We start from the raw sequence: 20,087 nt of genomic DNA on the forward strand, positions 1-20,087 counted from the left end.
GACTCATATGAGACAAATCCCTTGCAAATCCAAGGGTCTAATGTGAATGCCATTCATTATAATGTAATTGCTGTAGTGTTTCAGTCTTATGCGATAACTGCTGGAAGGCATATTGGAATGTTGAAAAGGAACGATCAGGAAACGACCGGGGATTATCAGGAAACTGATAAGAACATGACTTTTAGTACATATTGTGCACTGTGTAAATGTACTAAATGGAACTTATTCATTCTGCTAGTGAACCTCAGAGTCCAGCTGAAGGACGGAGCCAGGTAAAGAACATTGTGTGGTGTCGTCTTACTGTACCTTTGGCTGCGAGCGGTACGGTTGTGAGGTCCCTGGCAAAGTTCAGCAGTTCTGGGAAGTGTTGGCATAGCGATTTGGCAAGAATGTGGAGGAAGGTGGATTTACCATCCACTGTTTTAGTGGTGCTGAGCTGTAAGAATTAAGGTGAGATAGGATTTGGCATTAGAAAGCAAAGACAACACAAATAATATAGCGCAGGGGTTCTCAAACCTCTCCTCGGGGACCCCCAGCCGTTCCATGTATTATAACTATTCCACACCTAACACACCTGATTCAACTTGTCAACTAATCATCAAGCCCTTGACTAGGTAAATCAGGTGACTTAGTTCAGGGCTACAACAAAATTGTGAAACGTTTGGGGGTCCCTGAGAATTGGTTTGAGAACCACTGCTATAGAGGCAAATGAGGCTAAAGCACAGTCAGCTAGAGCATGAACATCCATCCATACCTCAGTGAGAAAGTTGATCTTAAAGCCAGTGGTTTTGTTTGTCTTGGGTTGACCATTATTCAGGTAATTCCCCATTGCCAGCACAAACTGTCAACAGAATCAGAGGTTTAGAAACCGTTTACAGGTAACACAACACAATAAAAACATTATTCATACCTCGAAGTCTGTTTCTTATTACCTATATGATTTTACAGACAGACAAATCTTCAAAATTGCAATTCTTAACTGAATCATCTTGGGTCTTTGGTCTTAAATCCTCCTGGTTCTTTAATAACCTTAGATTTTGACAGCAGGGTACCATAAAGAATATGAAATAAACAGTCGTTTGCCATTTCTCAAGCATTAAGCTTCTGTATTCCACTCTCACGGAGCGAGTTACAGTAGTTGTATTACCTCGAGGATCTTGGCCAGCTTCTTGCTGCTCCTGAGTTCCACTGAGGCCTTGTAGATACATTCATATCCAGCCTTCATCTCCTCTGCCTTCTCCTGCAGGGTCGTCTTAAAATGGAGGCTCCGCAGACGAGTCTTATACTCAGGGACCATCAGCATCTGGGCACACAGATTATCAACTTGAAAAATATTGTTGCTATTGCTAGTATAGTAGCATACTACAGTGGTAAACTACTACTATAATATACAGTAAAATACTGAAATAGATATTTTTAAACATTCCAGCCACAGCCTAGACAGATTTTCACTACACCCGCAATAACATCTGCTAAACACGTGTATGTGACAAATAAAATTTGATTTGATTTGACTGGACAACGTCATTGGGTGAAACCACCAGTGGCTCCCAATCCACCATTTGGGAAACATTGAGACAACAGTGTCTCAGTTACCTGCAGGACAAACTGGTCAGGGTCGCTGAGTTTGGCGGAGTCCTGGTCGAAGCGTTGATACTGTTTGACCTCCTGGTCATCGGGGGCGTACAGCAGCAGCTGCTTGATGTGGGCCGGCTCTAGCCTGTCTGTGGTCATTGTCAACAGCACCTTACGCAGCTCACCTGGAGATAGCTTCAGGTGGGCGATCAGGATGGCTGGGGAGAGGAGGAAGGGAATGGAGTGATGGAGGAGACTAGCTTTATTTTTTTTATTTGGATCTGTTACAAAAGCAGCTGATACCCTTCCTGGGGTTCACAGAAAACACACTACAAAACAGTCATTGACAGTCACAGGCCTTCATTGATCAAAAACAACAACAATAACAATACCATTCAACTGCTTCTGTAGAAATCAGAGAACCTGTGTTTGAGCCACGTGGCCATAGAGGGTATGTTCAGATCATTGAGATAAAGGTTCAGATCCCTGGGGGCTACGGCATGGTCATACTCACAGGCGTTGTAGGCCTTCTTATAAGACAGAATCTCCACCACGTCTTTCTTTTTGAAGCTCTCGGGCAGGAAGGCTGGCTCTGGAAGAGAGACTGACACATTTAATCACAGTGTAAGGATGCTGCTCTCCAGGCACCAGGGTTGGAAACACTAACAGCCACTAAAGATGGACGGGTAATGAGAGAAGAGAGGAGAGATAGGATGGGAGGTGGTGCCATATGGATCATGGATTTGATGAGCAGGTGAATGGAGGAGCTTAGTAGACCATGGGACAACTTGGTGAACTGTGAAGGCAACAACATGGAATATCAGCAAATCGCATACACAATGAAACACAAAACAAGCCATGTTGAAATCATGAATGTGATGTACTCAAACACAGCGATGATATAAAATCATTATATATGCAGGGCTCCGTTGCAAAAGAGACCTTCAATGGGACTCCATGTTAAAATACATAAATATCAAATCAGAGACAATGACGGTAGAAGGACAATATTAAAAAATTGCATCATAGAGGTGGTTTAACTGGTAAAACAGAAGCGGTGATATGAATACATAATATGACACTATGAGATGTTTGATGAAAAGAGGTCATAATAGAGAACTTACTGGAACTCTGTTGGGTACCAAAGTGCAGCTCTAGATCGAGGTACTTCACCATGTCACTCAGCTTGTCATAGTCAGGGTCCTCTCCAAGCTAAAGCAGACAAAGTATCTGTCGATACATGTCTGAACAAAACAACAACAAACAGTACTGATTCCAGGTTCAGGGTTAATATAATAGACTCCACACGTACCTGTCCCCAGATGGTCCCCTCAGAGTTCTCTACCTGCTCCCAGCGTAGCCTCTTGACACTCATGTGGTTGGTGTCCCCAGCACAGGGACTGGAATTGGGCAGTGGAGGCGGGTCGCACGGGGGCGGCAGTGGTGGAGGGGGCGGTGGGGGCACCTTGTGTTTCTGGAGCTCTGACACTGAGATAGGGGTCTCATAGGTCTTTGAGTGAGGGGGCTGGGACAGGTGAGGGGCCTGGGGGGGGTGACTCTGGGGCTGGGACAGGTGAGGGGCCTGCGGGGGGTGACTCTGGGGCTGGGACAGGTGAGGGGCCTGGGGGGGGTGATTCTGGGGCTGGGACAGGTGTGGGGCCTGGGGGGGGTGACTCTGGGGCTGGGACAGGTGTGGAGGCTGGGGGGGCAGGCTGTGGCTCAGCTGGGGCTGGTAGGGCTGGTGGCTCAGCTGGGGCTGGTAGGGCTGGTTGCTCAGCCGGGGCTGGTAGGGCTGGTGGTGAAGCTGGTGGTGCCTCTGGAGGGCGAGCTGGCTTTGCCTGTTGGGCTGAGGGGAGGGCTGGGGACACAGGATGGGCTGGGTCAGGGGCTGAGGCTGGCTGGCCTGGCGGGGCAGGTTCCTGGGGCGAGAGGGCTGGGGAGAGTAGCAAGGGGCCAGGGGGAGAGTCATCGGGGGTGCTTGGTGGTGGAAACGGCCCTGTAGTTCATCCCTGGTCGGCAGCACCTTGTGTAGGGTCGGCCTGTTGTACGTGAAGGTCCGTGGAGGGGGCGGGGGAGGGGGGATGATGGGGTGCTGCGGCTGGAAGGACATGCGCGCCCGGGGGATGTGTTCAGGGGAGAAGTGAGAGAGGACCGAGGTAATGGGGAGGGGGTCGGAGAAGCCGAATGGTGGCGGGGGTAGGGGGGTGGGGAAGGGCGGGGGCGGCGGGGCGCTCTGGGGGGGCGGGGGAATGGGGATGTGTTCTGACCCGGAGGAGTAGGTGAGGGAGGTGGCGTCATCGTTGCTGCTGATGTCCTCACTGCTGGCACTGCTCAGCTGACGGGGGAGGTAGCTCACTTCCTGCTCATCCTGGAAACTCATCTGGACACAGCAGATAATCATCATTCTCATACTTTATAATCAGACACACCATGTCATCTGATTTACATATTATAACCTTATACAGTTTTCAGAAACCTTACAATCAGACGCACATACTGAATAATCTGATGGTCATTTTATCACTGTATACATCCTGAATAGTCTGCACACACCTTATAATCAACCTTTATTGTACGACGATATTGTATCTAATCATTTCCTATTCATATGCACCGCTTTTCTTCAGAAACAATGGAAACCAACTCCATAAATACTGTATCTGTCGACGCAATAACAACTTCACAAACTGTACCGTCTGTATCTTATTCATAAACATTGAATTTACTACACTGTAGAATCTTAAATAACTTGTTGTACATAACTGTTTCTTCACTCAATGACACTACTGTAGGCACAGACGGCCTGTTGGCGAATTTGATCTGTTATCATTAACATTTCACACCAATTCTCTTAGAGCTCACATTGTCTAATTGTGACTCTCTGGCTCTCTCACCTCCTCACAGTGACTATCTCTTCATCTACTGTCTCTGTCTCTCACCTCCTCACAGTGACTATCTCTTCATCTACTGTCTCTGTCTCTCACCTCCTCACAGTGACTATCTCTTCATCTACTGTCTCTGTCTCTGACCTCCTCACAGTTACTATCTCTTCATCTACTGTCTCTGTCTCTCACCTCCTCACAGTGACTATCTCTTCATCTACTGTCTCTGTCTCTGACCTCCTCACAGTTACTATCTCTTCATCTACTGTCTCTGTCTCTCACCTCCTCACAGTGACTATCTCTTCATCTACTGTCTCTGTCTCTCACCTCCTCACAGTGACTATCTCTTCATCTACTGTCTCTGTCTCTCACCTCCTCATAATCGTTCTCTCCAGGGAGGAAGTTATCCACCAGAGTGACACGGTGTCCCAGCTGTTCGCTCAGAGCATCCAGGAACTTGTCCGTGTCTCTGCTCCGGGGGGGTCTGGAGAAGGTGAACAGCTTCCTGCGTCTGGACAGGGGGCTGGTGGGGTCGTCAGAGTGCTGGGGAGACGGAGGGGGGCTCTCCAGGCTCACGTAGGGGTTGGAGTCAACGCTGCCGGGAGATGGGATGGTTCCCTCATGATAGAACTCATACAGAGGGTCGGGCAGAGGCTCCTTCCATGTCAGAGACAGACCTGATTTACGGTTCCCTGTGTGGGGGAAGAAGAAACGCTGCATTATTTCAAAGATATCTAACAGAGGACTTTGTGACTCAGCGTTTTATTTGGTTTAAATAAAACTTGACCCACGTGGCAGCTGTTTGTTTACTCTAAAGAAGTCTCTTTAAACCAGATGGGTTCCATCTTAAATCATCTCATTTGTCATCCTTAAAGCGAGCATGAGTGACAATGTTAATGGTGATGTTGTTGTAACCTTTATGATATACTGACCATTGGCTTCAAGTGGTTGCCATGTCAACGGTGTGTGTGTGTGTGTGTGAGTGGGTGTGTGTGTGTGTCTGTGTTACCTGTGCTACCTTGACTGAGGGAGGAGCGAGCAGGAGACTGGCCATAGGCGTCAGTCTGTCCCAGCTCCTCAAAGTCTGGTAGGGTCAGTGGAGAGCAACGACTGTGACTCTGTTGCATGGCCTTCATGGCATTCTTCCCTGTGTGCACACTCTCCAGCTCTGTGTACACACTCTCCAGCTCTGTGTACACTCCTGACATCTACGGGTCGTAGGGGGCGTGAGCAGGCCGTTAGCACAAAGCACTAGGAACTCTTTATCACAAGGTCTGCTTATAAACTCTTTCTGAATCATTACTAGAGAGTTTGCTAACCATTATTAACCTTGAGTAAAAATCCTAAACATGCGTCATATTTGTTTTTTTTAAACGTTAACATACTGTAACTATGTAATACTATTTGCAGACAGTTCGTGAGCAGACGTCCAGATAAAGTGTTTCCCAAAGCACTGGTAAAAGCATTGCAGTACAGCAGAGCCCTGTAAGTATTTCTCTTTATAAATAGATGGCTCATAATTAGCACCGCTGGCTCTGCATGGCTGACCATTGTGTTGCAGTTTTATACCCACGTGATTCAGGTCAGGGGACTCTGGGAAGGAGGTGCCGTCTCCACACTGTCTCTCTCCAGGTGTCCCACTCCCTGGTGCATCCACATGAATCCCTGCGTCCACATGAAGGGACAAACAGTCATGAGGATTCACCTCCTCTCAAGCCCAGAGAGGAGGGGAGACAGCGGGAGACAGCAGGAGACAGCAGGAAGCGTCATAATGTCCTTAACAGCATGGAGAAGCGACAGAGGCCTAGTGCATTTTGATAGCTATGGGCTGGATCCTAACTTGAGATTTACTGTGCACTACACAGTACACCTGTAACTTCAATTTCTGCACAAATCTCCCATTGGCGTCAATATGAGGTTTATGCTAAATTCCAAGTTATTGTAGGCATTTCTCAAGTTAGGATTTGGCCCTATGAGAGTAAAGATGGACTTAATGCAATACTTGGCTTGGATAGATGTTCTCTGTTAGAAGCAGCAAGTCAACCCTCAGCCCTGGAGTGGCTGGATGAGAGGAAACCATTCCAATCAAGAATAAGGACAAATAGTTGTTGAGCTGATCACATTCGTACCCATTCCCAGGTGTGTTCCGATGATGCAGTCGTCAGAGCTCCTCTCCCGTACGGTGCCTCTGTAGGAGGTGCCTGACACACGCACTGAGCTGCTCCTCCTGTGGTGCTCCTGTCCTGCACCTGGCTCTGGCTCAGGCTCTGCTGCTGCATACACACACACACACACACACACACACACACACACACACACACACACACACACACACACACACACACACACACACACACACACACACACACACACACACACACACACACACACACACACACACACACACACACACACACACACACACACACACACACACACACACACACACACACACACACAAACACATGCATGCACGCACACACACACAGAGAAAGAGAGAGAAGAATTCAAATTAATTAGAATGACAGGAGAAAATATCTAAGAACATTCCACCCCACTCCCACTGAACAATAAATATATTCTCTAGTTCTCAGCTATTGTAACATCTAGTTCTCTACGTTTTTGCCTCTGCAAAGCCTTGCCTGTAAAGATGCAAAGCAATCTTCCACTATGAAAGACAAAACATGATATAAAATCTAAACCGGTGAGAGCATAGCGAGACAGAGACCCCACATGTAACTCAACTCACTCACACACAACAGACCCAACCAAGCAGGCAGAGAGATGTTGCTAATGGCTAACCCACCTGCGGTCTTGAAGCCCAGGAAGCGTGAGATCTTGCTCTGACAGTGTTCCTGCTCCTCGTAGGTCAGCAGCTGGTAGATGAACTGCCAGATCACCTGCTTGGCTGGAGTGTCCAACACCGGGAACACATCAACAATCAGGGTGTCCACGTTCCTGAACATATACAATGAAAAAGTCACTATTTTAGATACTTCTGAACAGCACAGACAAAAAAATCGAAATCTGACCTTTTTTGTTGCTACAAAAAGTATTTTAAAACATGCTAAAAATAAAAATAAATAAAAAACTCAAGCACACTGGTAATATTCATTCGTCCATTAATTGAATAGATATTTTAACCAATGTTTCATCAGGGTATTGGGGAGGTACAACTCCAGTACCGGTGTGCTGGAGTTTTCCTTCTTTTTATTATTAAGAATACTTTTTCCATGCACCTGGTAGCTTGTTAACGTGTGCAAGTTCACTTTCTCAAACATGCTAAAATAAAAGTATCAAAAGAAAATCCTACTTTCGAAAAGGTTTATTGCTATTCAGTAATGTTGATAGGGAATTTGTCTTGGTGACTCTTTGATTCTGTACTCTGTAAAATAACATGTATTGCTTTAGATTAGACAAATTTACCATTATATAATGTATATAATTATAAAATGTACATTTAGTGCATGTTATTAGCTATCACCATATTAGGATTCAAGCAGATTGTTGAGGGGTAGGATGTTATTTGGTAGGGAACTGTCAGATTATGTTTCTGTAACTTTCCTTTAGGGTAGGTAAACATAAAATGTATGTAATATTTACTATTGATTTGTGAGTCATTTGAAATGAATAAATCATCATTCCTGACATTTGAAAAGAGATAAAATACCTTTATCTCCCTCTCCTACTTCCTCTCCATCCTCTAATACCCCCCCCCCCCCCCCCCCACACACACACCTGTGTTGGAAGAAGGTCTCCAGGGCCTTGCAGATGGTGTATCTCTCCTGTACGGTGAGCAGGTGATCCAGCTGCTGGCTAAAGGTGCGTCCGTGGACCTTGATGCTGGGGGGGAGGATCTCAGCCACCCACTGCAGGGAGCTGAGGGGGACTGGGGAGCGGGACCTTGGGGCCACTGAGGGGGCCACGCTTGGGGAAGTGTCCTCCTGGTCCCCCTGGTCAGGGAGGGAGTAACCAGAGGGGCCGCTTTCCACCACCAGGGTTGGCATGGCACCACTGCCCTGCAGCATGGACACCACCTTCTCATGGGAACAGCTCCTGAAGACCCACACACACACAGTCACTGTCAGTAATAAAATCAATGTGGACACGATCTTGCAAGGATGTTGTCATTGGACTAGCTCCTACAGACACTGATAGGTACAGAGAGTTACTATCTACTGTATTCAGTAGTGCGCTCTACTACTCACCCATGTGACCCATAGTTTACATGGTTACGAGGGTGGTATAATGAGGTATTTGTGGGTGATACTGTGGGTGATATTGTGCTATGGGCGGTGAAATATTGACAGAGCCCTCCTGAACAAATGTGATTCCAGCCAGGCTGTGTTCTAATGGGCACTCCTACACTTCTTCATATTCAGAATAAAAAGGAAAAATAAGTAAGTTTAAAGGGCATAAAAGGACTTCCCACAAGAATTTTCTCAAATACCATTCCACACACACATCCACGCATGTGCGTGCACACAGAAGCACACCAGCTCAGCTTGACTCACTCTCTTGTGTGCATCATAAGGTGAAGTAAAGTCCTAACAGGTTTGTGTACCTCATGTCCAGCCCATTGAGGAAAAGAATACGGTCGCCTGGTTTGAGACCACAGTCTTCAGCTGGGCTGTCTGAAGAGAGACAAGGGGATGAGAATCAGAGAGAAAAGGAGGGAAGACATAACAATCCATGATGATACGCAAAAACATAACATTTATAAAAGCCTCATTAATCAAATCAGCACGTGGTATTTGCCTGTTGTTGTTTTTATGCACTATGTGTTGTCTGATGTATTGGGCTATGCCAGTGGGCCTTCAGGAACCAATTTAGCATAATATTATTATCTATCGTTCTTAAGTAGGTGTACAGTACCACATGGCCATGCAGGCTCTCTGACATGAGACAGTGTGTTCTTATGGATGCCTGTGGGGATGCCTGTACATCACGATCTTATCTCATCCACCCACAGCATCTCCATGTACAGCTGTCCTGAGTCAGTGAGTAACTTACTGCTGGTCTCCGCTCAGATCTGTAGTGGGTGGACGGCATCATACACACACGCACACACACTCCTCCCTGCCTCAACCCTGACAAAGATGAGCATCCGGTAAACCCCATATTATTATACTCTGGTACAACGTTTGACATTTTAGTAATTTAGCAGACACTCTTATCCAGAGCAATTGGAGTTAAGTAACTTGCTCAAGGGCATATCAACAGATTTTTCAACTAGTTGGCTTGGAGATTTGAACCAGCTACCTTTTGGTTTCTGGCCCAACACTCTTAACCACTAGGCTACCTGCTGCCCCAACCTCCACATTTAGAACTACAGCACAACATCTCCATCACCGCACACAGCAACATCCACATCCATCCATGTATTCACCCTCCTCTTATCCCCTTAAATGGCCCTTAATCAAACTAATACAACAATAAAAGCATGACGCAGCATGACTGTCCTGTCTGTCTTATTGTACAGTGGGTGGATGTTGGACAATGTGTACGTAACAAATACAATTTGATTTGATTAGTTATTGACTCAGAGACACGCCTCCACCTCCTGAAACATAGTGTATATTCAGGTAACACCCCTCTAGATCAGATCACCCCAACAACAACCCCCACTGCTGACCACAGCATCCCCAACACCTAACAACCTCCACTACTGACCACAGCATCCCCAACACCTAACAACATCCACTACTGACCACAGCATCCCCAACACCTAACAACCTCCACTACTGACCACAGCATCCCCAACACCTAACAACCTCCACTACTGACCACAGCATCCCCAACACCTAACAACATCCACTACTGACCACAGCATCCCCAACACCTAACAACCTCCACTACTGACCACAGCATCCCCAACACCTAACAACCTCCACTACTGACCACAGCATCCCCAACACCTAACAACCTCCACTACTGACCACAGCATCCCCAACACCTAACAACCTCCACTACTGACCACAGCATCCCCAACACCTAACAACCTCCACTACTGACCACAGCATCCCCAACACCTAACAACCTCCACTACTGACCACAGCATCCCAAACACCTAACAACCTCCACTACTGACCACAGCATCCCTCTTGCCCAGCATCCCAATGACTTGCCTAGTTAAATAAAGGTTAAATAAATAAATACATAAAATACTGATCACAGCATCCCAAACATCTAACAACCCCCACTACTGACCACAGCATCCCAAACATCTAACAACCCCCACTACTGACCACAGCATCCCAAACACATAACACCCACTACTGACTACAGAATCCCCAACAGCCAACAACACCCACCTGATACCAGCCCAGTACAATACAGTGTTACCCAACACAAAACATAGAAGTTCCTTCACCCAACGCACCACAGAGGTGTAATCAGCAGTGCGTCATAACTTACCTGGGATGACAGAGTCGATACAGACAGGGGCATGCCCCCTCAGGGTGAACCCAAAACTCTTCTTCCCTCTGTAAACCCTTACTGTCCTAGGGGGAGCACGGAGGCTGAGGGAACATTACAAAGTGTGTATTATTTTCTGTCAGAACATACATTTGTATACATTTTTACAGTAGAAGTAGTAAAATATATGGTTGTAACATTATAGTTGTAATATTTCAGGAACTACATTACTAACTTTGTTGTGTACTGATGTTTTATCAATGGGCTTTCAACAGCTTTCAACTGTATTTATCAAGTACTACTGGGTGTTTAGAATAGCCTAGCATTCTCAACAGTAAATAACAATTCTACAGGGATTTCATATTATCATGCGCACATCACGCTGTCTGCTATGTAACTTGAATATTGTTATGTAACTTGAACAATAAAGGAATGTGAATGAGTAAAAAATAAACAGCAGCTAGTGTGTCCAGTAGGAATACTACATAACAGGTATAATTTCCAGCTCAGAGAGTGATGCCTCTGTTCCCTGGCTCCCAGAAAGAAGCATTACCATCAAAGACTGGGATGGCGATATCACAGTTGCCATGGAAACTACTCAAGGCAACATCATATGATATAAACAGAGTTCCATAAAGCAGAAGAAGGAGAGGAGAGGAAATGGGTAAAATTCATTATTTGATTGTCTTTATGCTTGTTATGTAAGACGGGACAGATGAAAACTATTCAAATGGGTTTTTAGAGTACTGTACTGTGCTATACGTACAGAGACACAGAGGGTAGGCTCAGCACTGCAAAGCACTGGGGATAAGAAACTGGTGGGTTAGAAAAGATGAAGATAACAGATCTAATCTCTCATTTGTACTTTATATACATCAGTACCATTCCATAACCCAAGAAGCAGCACAAAAGAGGAGCTAAAAGCACGATGTTGATGATTCAATTAACAATCAATCAAGTAACCTATCATCACTGGAGATTTCAATATTGATCTATTCACTATTCCATATTGACTTGAAACCTTACCCCTCGAAAGGCAGTTTACCATAAATAATGGTAGATGATTACACACAGGACATATTCCAACATGCTGCTCATTAGGATATAGGCCATGGGGAGGGGAGGGAGCTGTTTGTAAAACATGGACTTGAGTCTACTGCAAAGTATATCTGTAAAACTGGAATGGAGTGAGCTACTGTATGGCTTGAGCTGAGCCTGCTGGATGGTACTGACTTTCTGAGTCATAATCTTAATTCCTCCATGTTATTATCGGTTGGACACTGAAAGCTATAATCGTTGTGTGGCGTTATAATATTAGGTGAGTAAACAGACTCAATGGTTAACAGGGACTGTTCCCTAATCAACAGGTGCTTCCGAATCATCTATCAACAAACATCACATTTAAACACTTAGAGAATTACCCAGATATTATTGGAACACTTATTTTTTAAATGTCATTCAGTACTAATTTTAAGTCCATTATATGTCCATTATTTCCAGCTCCAACCACACAAACAGCATCTTCTAAATCTTCTCTCTCTCAGGTGAGTGGGAGTCATAGCTAAATACACCATACAGTATACTAACCTCTGATTGGCTCCTGATTGATGCACATGTATGCCCGACATAGACTTCCTGTACCCCCTCTCTCCTCTCTCCTTTCCCCCTCCGTCCTCCCCGGGGTCCCGGGGTACTGAGCTGGCCCGTTTGGAGCCGTAGTGGCGGTCGGGGTGGTCCTCGCTGCGGCTACGTCTCAGACGGCCCTGCGGGCCCGGCTCGCTGATGCTCTTACTGCGACAGATCCTCTGGATCAGGCTCTGGGAAACGGCCTCGTCAAACCGCTGCCGGTGCTTCTTGGGGATGAAGATCCTGGTGAACATGGTGAGAGAGGGACCACCATGTAAAGAGGAAGGGAAAGTAGGGGGAGGGGTGGAGAGGTGGATGGGTGGAGTTCCCCCTGGATCCAAGGGGCTACCACCAGGTAGACCTCAGCAGTCACCCCTCAACAGGTTGTCACCTCTGCCCAGAGGAATCAGAGATGATGAAGACAGAGATTATGTAGATCTCCGGAGATCTCCGGGAATCAGAAGGTGTTAGTAGATACCTCAGTAGTCTGTATCAACTCTGGTGCCCAAAACCACACCACTCATACCAAAGCCCTGATCTGAGATTCAGAGGAAAAAGTCAGAGCTAGAACTGAGAAACAAGCATCCGGTTTGGAGAAGAAAATTCACGCAGCTGAATACATATCATTGTTGACTTGGTGAAAGAGAATCATCATAAAACATACTTGGAAATCCATAGATTGACGAGAAACAAAACAAACGCACTTCTTCTAAAAAGTCGCTACGCTTCCATTTAGTTGCTGTAGTCCATGGATAAAGAAGAGAAGTGAAGGTTGGATAGCGAGAAAGAGGGAGAGAGATGTCTCTCAGCCCTCTGTGCAGTGGCGTCATTTGCTACAGTGTGGATTCACTCTGCTGCAGCTTGAGATACCAACACAGCAACAGCAAAGGTGTGGGAGTCAGCAATATATTACTCTATCACTTTTCTCTCCCTTTCTCCCTCTCTTGCTCTCTCTCTTGGTGTCATCTATCTATCTATCTATCTATCTGCCTGCCTATCTATCTGAGGAGCAGAACAATAGCTTTTCTGAGCATCTCTAGGAACTGTGGGATTCTCAGAGGGAGAATGATATGAGGTGAAGGATTATCATCTTCTCATCATGTAGACAACCACACTGATCAAAGCCATCATCTTGTCTGTCTTTAATAACATAACCAAGAGAACAGTGGTATGGTGTTATTTAATCAGAGAACTAATTGTTTGCTAATTGAAGATATAAAACATACGGTTCATTACAGCAATTGTGACACAGATGTAAAAGCAACAGCTGATGATGAAAACAACACACACACACCCACGAGGGCAGCGGACAGCTGGTTAAACAGGAACGGTGTGTATGCGTTAGCAAATTACAACTGATGAACAACATTGCATTAAAACAGATGGAATTGTTTATGGGAATTAAAACAAATTAACACATCATCCAATACAGATTGTGTGAGTACATACAGTATAAATGTAACGAGTGTGCTGAGAGTCGGGAAGCAAGTTCAGGGAGTGAGTGTTTTTATAAATAAACAAAACAATAAACACGAAACACACCGACATGAAACTGAGTCAATAACACCTGAGGAAAGAACCAAAGGAGAGAGACAGATATTGGGAACATAATCAAGAAGGTGATGGAGTCCAGGTGAGTGTCATGAGGCGCAGGTGACGATGAGTGGCGAGACAAAAATTATAATAAAGTGGAGAACTCCGGGAAACAAACTAACTGGCCACGCAATTAAAATATGACACAAACAGAACAGAGAGAAAGAGAGAGAGAGAGAAAGAGAAGCAACATGCAGAAACGTGTGAAAATGAACTAGCTAATTATGCAAATTCAAACAAGTTGGACAGCTAAATCAAGAAAATTGGACACAGAGAGAAGTTCTTCAGAGACAATAAGAATTCTAGCCACCATAGGGGAATGTTCTGCTAATTAGCCATGATTCTACCACAGTGCTACTGAGTTATCCAGACATGGAGATATATTTGGAACTCGTGTAGAACCTGCTGTTCTATGGAAAGCGATTTGTGGACACTCATTACCGTTGTGATGTACTTATGCAGCATCGTTTAGCTTGGTCTCTCACCAACCCACAGAGTCGCTTTCTCTCTACTAGCTTTTCTACATCTCTAGCCATATTATTATCTGGCATCCTTTTGTCATTCAGTGGTATTTCTAAGAAAACCTTATCTGCCACCACAACTACAATTGAGCCTTCACTGCTCAATACAAGATTTTCTTTTTTCAAACAGCCACCTCATCATAAAAGTTGTCGAAACTGTCTTATCTTTGGAACTAATTGAGTTTTCAACCAATGTGACCTCATTTGCAGCAGAGTAGAGTGGTGCTCTATAATTATCTAAGACTGTGAAGGGAGGATGGATGTCTCCAAAGGGAGAAATGACAAATAGAAATCTAACTGGGAGACCTCGTTTAATTTCTATTCCAGATGTGAGAGACTGTACTGTCGCTATTTATTGCTTTGCATTGCCACACTGTCGCTTGCCAGGCACTAAATGACCGGTGGACATTAAAGATTGAGGGGAGGGATTTAGGAGATAATTATGTGGTTTAAACACCAGTGATTAGGGTCACTATGTCGTTGGTCAGTGGCCATCAGAGCCACATGTTGGACTTTTAACGGATCGCTGACATTAACACATACAGTACTGGAACATAATGGAGATTATGGAGCTTCAAAGAATATCTCTACAACATCATTAGTACACAACAATATTGTGTTATATTGCCAATTTGCCATTCAGCTACCAACAGAAACATCAGACAGCCTTGGTTTGTCTGAACACACCTGTGATCAGTCTCTTACCCACGACATGCAAACAATCAGAGAAGAGAGGGGCACTCTAGAAACAGACATTTGTCACTCTTTGTATCACATGCTGCCTGCATCGCCTACCTATATAGATATAATAATAATAATAATAATAATATGTGATTCTGCTTGTAGTTAAATAGTGCCGTTTGAAGGGGTTGTTGAGTCTTCCAGCATTAGGAAGCTTTTTAAGGCCAATAAAGCATCGTCCAGTAATGGAGGTGATTATGCAGCTGAAACCTCCTTTATTACTCTAATACACCTATCAAATTCACTCCAAACTGTCTGGAAATGGAGCGTTGCAGTGGGAGAGCAATGTGATGATGACCTATGAGGGAAGATCAATGGTTGAGAGTGGATGTAAATTGTAAAGTGATTTGCTAGATGGAGTAATGCTGTAATTTACTGTAAATGTGTGAGGGGGCTTTTGTAGTTACAGTACATTACACTTCTATGGCATGCACCACCACATTAAAGAAGACTGTTTTTGTTGACATTAGTTTAGCTTCCTTAAACACAATCAATATGGCAGCAATAACTCATATACCAATATATCAAACATGGCAGGATCAGTAAATCAAATGATCAATAGCACCTTAAGTTCAGTCATTTTTAGGGTAACTTTTTCACAGACTGCAATTACATAATAGCCTGGAGCTTCCATAATCCACATTTTTAGCTATAGAAAAAACAACAAGAGATTAGATACAAAAAAAGCCCCATCACTTATCATGATGAGTTCTAGGTTACCGCTTATTCTAGGAATCGCTAGAGACAAAAAGTATGAATCATATAATCTGGTTGTCACGCCCTGACCTGAGAGAGACGGTTTATTTCTCTATTTTGTTAGGTCAGGGTGTGGGGTGGGCATTCTATGCTTTAGAATTTCTATGTTTTAGCCAGGTATGTTTTCCAATCAGAGGCAGCTGCCTATCGTTGTCTCTGATTGGGAACCATACTTAGGCAGCAATTTTCCCTCCTTGAGTTGTGGGATGTTATTTTTGTACTGCTCATTATAGCCTGCAAGACGTGACGGTCATTTGTTTATTATGTGTTCTGATTTAAAATAAATATAAAGATGAACACTCACCACGCTGCACCTTGGTCTACTCCTTTTGACAATCGTGACAGAAGATCCCACCACCAAAGGACCAAGCAGCGTGGGCAGGATGACTGGACATGGGAGGACATCCTGGATGGCAAAGGATCCTGGACGTGGGAGAAGATCCAGGCCGGAAGGGATCGCCTCCCATGGGAACAGGTGGAAGCAGCAAGGGAGGAACAGCGACAAGATCGACAGGCAAGGCAACAACGGAAGCCCGAGAGGCAGTGGCACAAAAAAAAAATTGGGGGGGCACACGGGGAGATTGGCGAAGTCGGGGTTGAGACCTGAGCCACCTCCCCGTGCTTACCGTGGGGAGCGAGTGACTGAGCAAGCACCGTGTTATGCGGTGATGCGCACTGTGTTGCCAGTACGCACTCACAGCCTGGTGCGCTCGGTGCAAGCTCCTCACCGTTGCCGTGCTAGAGTTGGCCGTCAGCCAGGAAGAAGTGTGCCGGCTCAGCGTTCCTGGTCTCCAGTGCGTCTCTTCGGCCCAGGTTATCCTGCGCCAGCTCTACGCACGGTACCCCCCCGTTCACCAGTACAAACCAGTTCGTCCTGTGCCAGCGCTCCACCCTTGCTGGGCTAAAATAACCATCCAGCCAGGACGGGGTGAGCAAGCCCTAAGCTCCAGACCTCCAGTGTGCCTCCACTGCCCAGTATACCCTGTGCCTGCTCTGCGCACCCAGTCCCCTGTGCGTCACCCCAGTCCGGTGAGACTGGTTCCAGCTCCACGTAGGAAGCCTCCAGTGATGATCTGTGGTCCGAAGCCTCTAGTGATGATCCATGGCACGAAGCCTGTAGGGATGATCCATGGCCCGGAGCCTGTAGAGATGATCCATGGCACGAAGCCTCCAGTGATAATCCATGGCCCGGAGCCTCCAGTGATAATCCATGGCACAAAGTCTCCAGTGATGATCCATGATGCGGAACCTGTAGTGATGATCCATGGCACGGAGCCTTCAGCGACGCTTCCCAGTCCGGAGCCTCCAGCGACGCTCCCCAGTCCGGAGCCTCCAGCGACGCTCCCCAGTCCGGAACCTCCTGAGACGGCCCGCAGTCCGGAACCTCATGAGACGGCCCGCAGCCCAGAGTCTTCAGAGGCGGTCTGCAGCCCAGAGTCTTCAGCGGCGGCCTGCAGCCCAGAGTCTTCAGCGGCGACCTGCAGCCCAGAGTCTTCAGTGGCGGTCGGCAGTTCAGAGCCTCCGGCGATGATCCACGGTCTGGTTCCTCCGGCAACACAGAAGCGGGGGGATCAGCGGGCGGTGTGGGGGCTACGCCCTGAACCAGAGCCGCCGCCAAGTATAGATGCCCACCCGGACCCTCCCCTATAGGTTCAGGTTTGCGGCCGGGAGTCCGCACCTTTGGGGGGGGGGGGGTACTGTCACGCCCTGACCTGAAAGAGATGGTTTATTTCTCTATTTTGTTAGGTCAGGGTGTGGGGTGGGCATTCTATGCTTTATATTTCTATGTTTTGGCCAGGTATGGTTTCCAATCAGAGACAGCTGCCTATTGTTGTCTCTGATTGGGAACCATACTTAGGCAGCCTTTTTCCCTCCTTGAGTTGTGGGATGTTATTTTTGTACTGCTCGTTATAGCCTGCAAGACGTGACGGTCGTTTGTCATTTGTTTATTATTTTGTTGAAGTGTTCTGATTTAAAATAAATATAAAGATGAACACTCACCACGCTACACCTTGGTCTACTCCTTTTGACGATCGTGACACTGGTAGAAAATCCTAGAATGTTTCATGTTGTCTCATTCAAGTGACGAGAGTCAGTACGCAAGCAAGAAAGTATACAGTTAACACTGAATTCAATTCTGCAAAAAGTCATTCAGACCACTGCATTAAATCATTGCACAACAATAAATGGTAGAAAACATTAAAACAAGTCTCTGAAAAAGAGCATGGGCTGCCAGCCAACACACACTACCCCTCAGATAATTATCTGCCCACCTACGGCAAGTCTGACACACTACACTGCGGTGTCCCTTCCTGTACTGAAACAGATGTGTGCATTCAGCAGTACACCACTGCAAGACAAACGCAAGTACCACAGCCAAAAACACCCAACAGTAAAACCAGTACTCACCCCAAACAGCTCATTACTGTTACTAGTCTGTCATATTTCAGAATCAGAAGGAACGTTATGAGGATTATAAAATAATAAATGTGAGTAAGTGCATAGGTTCAAAAATGGTAATATTGAAGTCTTAATGCAGTATAACGGTATGGGACAGAATCAGCATGGTGCATCCAAGAACCATCGCCAGCAGTGAACTGTCAAGGGGGAACGGTCACCAACCACAGACGAGCAAGAGCTTAAAGCACAATAATTAAGATAAAATCCATCACAGAAAATCCACACAAAGAGGGGGGGAGTGGGGGGGTTAGCGATAAAAAGAGAGAGAGAGAGAGAGAGAGAGAAAAAGAAAGAAAGAGGAGGAGAGGAGGGAGAGAGTAGAATTCAGTGGAATAAAACAAACACATTTTCATGGCCTGTTAAATGCCACTCAGTCTATATTTAGAGAATAAAGAAGGAAAGAAGTCTCGCTGTCCTCTGGGGATCAGGAATCACTGTCGTATTGAACAAAATAGCTTTGCATTTGAATATGAAATTATTCATACACAACCTTATAACCATAGATAGTACAGTATCTTACAGTATAACAATTTCTATAATGAGTATCTAATCATATCACTAAGACTTTTTTTCTGGTCTGGTCATGTGTTCAGGAAAAACTCAGGACCTACATTTTTAGGCATCACTACCTACCTGATATACCATATTAATGGTACCCATAGGATCTGACTTTATATTGCACTGACCCTACGCAGGCTCACCAGACTATATATACACACCATATACATACTCACTCTCACACACTGCATTGACACTCCCACACAAAACCCACACACATTCACATACACTACATATGCATACACACACATAACACACACACGCATACCGACATAACACACACGCGCATTACGACACAACACAAACACACATACATTCACAATACACAAACTTTATTTGACTTTTATTATTATCTATCCTGATGCCTAGTCACTTTACTCTGCCTTCATGTACATACGTTCAAATGTTTGGGGTCACTTAGAAATGTCCTTGTTTTTGAAAGAAAAGCACATTTTTTGTCCATTAAAATTACATAAAACTGATCAGAAATACAGTGTAGACATTGTTAATGTTGTAAATGACTAGTGTAGCTGGAATCGGCAGATATTTTATGGAATATCTACATAGGCGTACAGAAGCCCATTATCAGTAACCATCACTCCTGTGTTTCAATGGCACGTTGTGTTAGCTAATCCAAGTTTATCATTTTAAAAGGCTAATATGATGAGTTTGCAGCATATTTCAGAGATAAGATAACCAACATTCGGCTGGGTATCAGTCAAGCGAGACCTGATGAGAAGTTTGATGATATGTGCCCGAGCTTACCACGCAAAGGCACGATGGATTTATTTTTCCTGGTTGACACAGACATGCTCAGGAAAGTGATATCACAACTTAAGCCTTCTACCTGCCTTCTTGATCCTATCCCCGCCACCTTCTTCAAAACAGTTTTTAATTGCATATCTGAAGAAGTGCAAGCTATTGTTAATCACTCCCTCTTCACACGCACTTTCTCTAC

The 20,087-nt window shown here is 45.4% G+C and overlaps 1 protein-coding gene across 6 annotated transcripts in view; it reads right to left on the reverse strand.

Moving 5' to 3' along the window:
• grid2ipb (glutamate receptor, ionotropic, delta 2 (Grid2) interacting protein, b) overlaps nucleotides 1-20,087 on the reverse strand; it is a 28,151-nt gene that overhangs the window by 2,182 nt on the left and 5,882 nt on the right. Inside the window, exons 6-22 of one of the 6 annotated variants that reach the window (XM_029764920.1) lie at nucleotides 12,462-12,743; nucleotides 10,875-10,978; nucleotides 9,022-9,091; nucleotides 8,196-8,513; nucleotides 7,771-7,842; nucleotides 7,264-7,415; nucleotides 6,587-6,727; nucleotides 6,031-6,122; nucleotides 5,467-5,665; nucleotides 4,830-5,149; nucleotides 2,888-3,955; nucleotides 2,700-2,787; nucleotides 2,090-2,179; nucleotides 1,597-1,793; nucleotides 1,148-1,303; nucleotides 755-841; nucleotides 307-436 (exon numbers count right to left, since the gene is read on the reverse strand). In XM_029764920.1, coding sequence (XP_029620780.1) covers nucleotides 307-436; nucleotides 755-841; nucleotides 1,148-1,303; nucleotides 1,597-1,793; nucleotides 2,090-2,179; nucleotides 2,700-2,787; nucleotides 2,888-3,955; nucleotides 4,830-5,149; nucleotides 5,467-5,665; nucleotides 6,031-6,122; nucleotides 6,587-6,727; nucleotides 7,264-7,415; nucleotides 7,771-7,842; nucleotides 8,196-8,513; nucleotides 9,022-9,091; nucleotides 10,875-10,978; nucleotides 12,462-12,743 — 3,566 coding nt within the window. Of the gene's footprint in view, nucleotides 1-306; nucleotides 437-754; nucleotides 842-1,147; nucleotides 1,304-1,596; nucleotides 1,794-2,089; nucleotides 2,180-2,699; nucleotides 2,788-2,887; nucleotides 3,956-4,829; nucleotides 5,150-5,466; nucleotides 5,666-6,030; nucleotides 6,123-6,586; nucleotides 6,731-7,263; nucleotides 7,416-7,770; nucleotides 7,843-8,195; nucleotides 8,514-9,021; nucleotides 9,092-10,874; nucleotides 10,979-12,461; nucleotides 13,207-20,087 lie in introns of those variants that run through there. The other 5 variants (XM_029764921.1, XM_029764919.1, XM_029764922.1 and 2 more) reach the window with 5 other exon arrangements.

This window comes from Salmo trutta, chromosome 10, assembly GCF_901001165.1.
Source record: "Salmo trutta chromosome 10, fSalTru1.1, whole genome shotgun sequence".
NCBI classification, from domain to species: Eukaryota; Metazoa; Chordata; class Actinopteri; order Salmoniformes; family Salmonidae; genus Salmo; species Salmo trutta.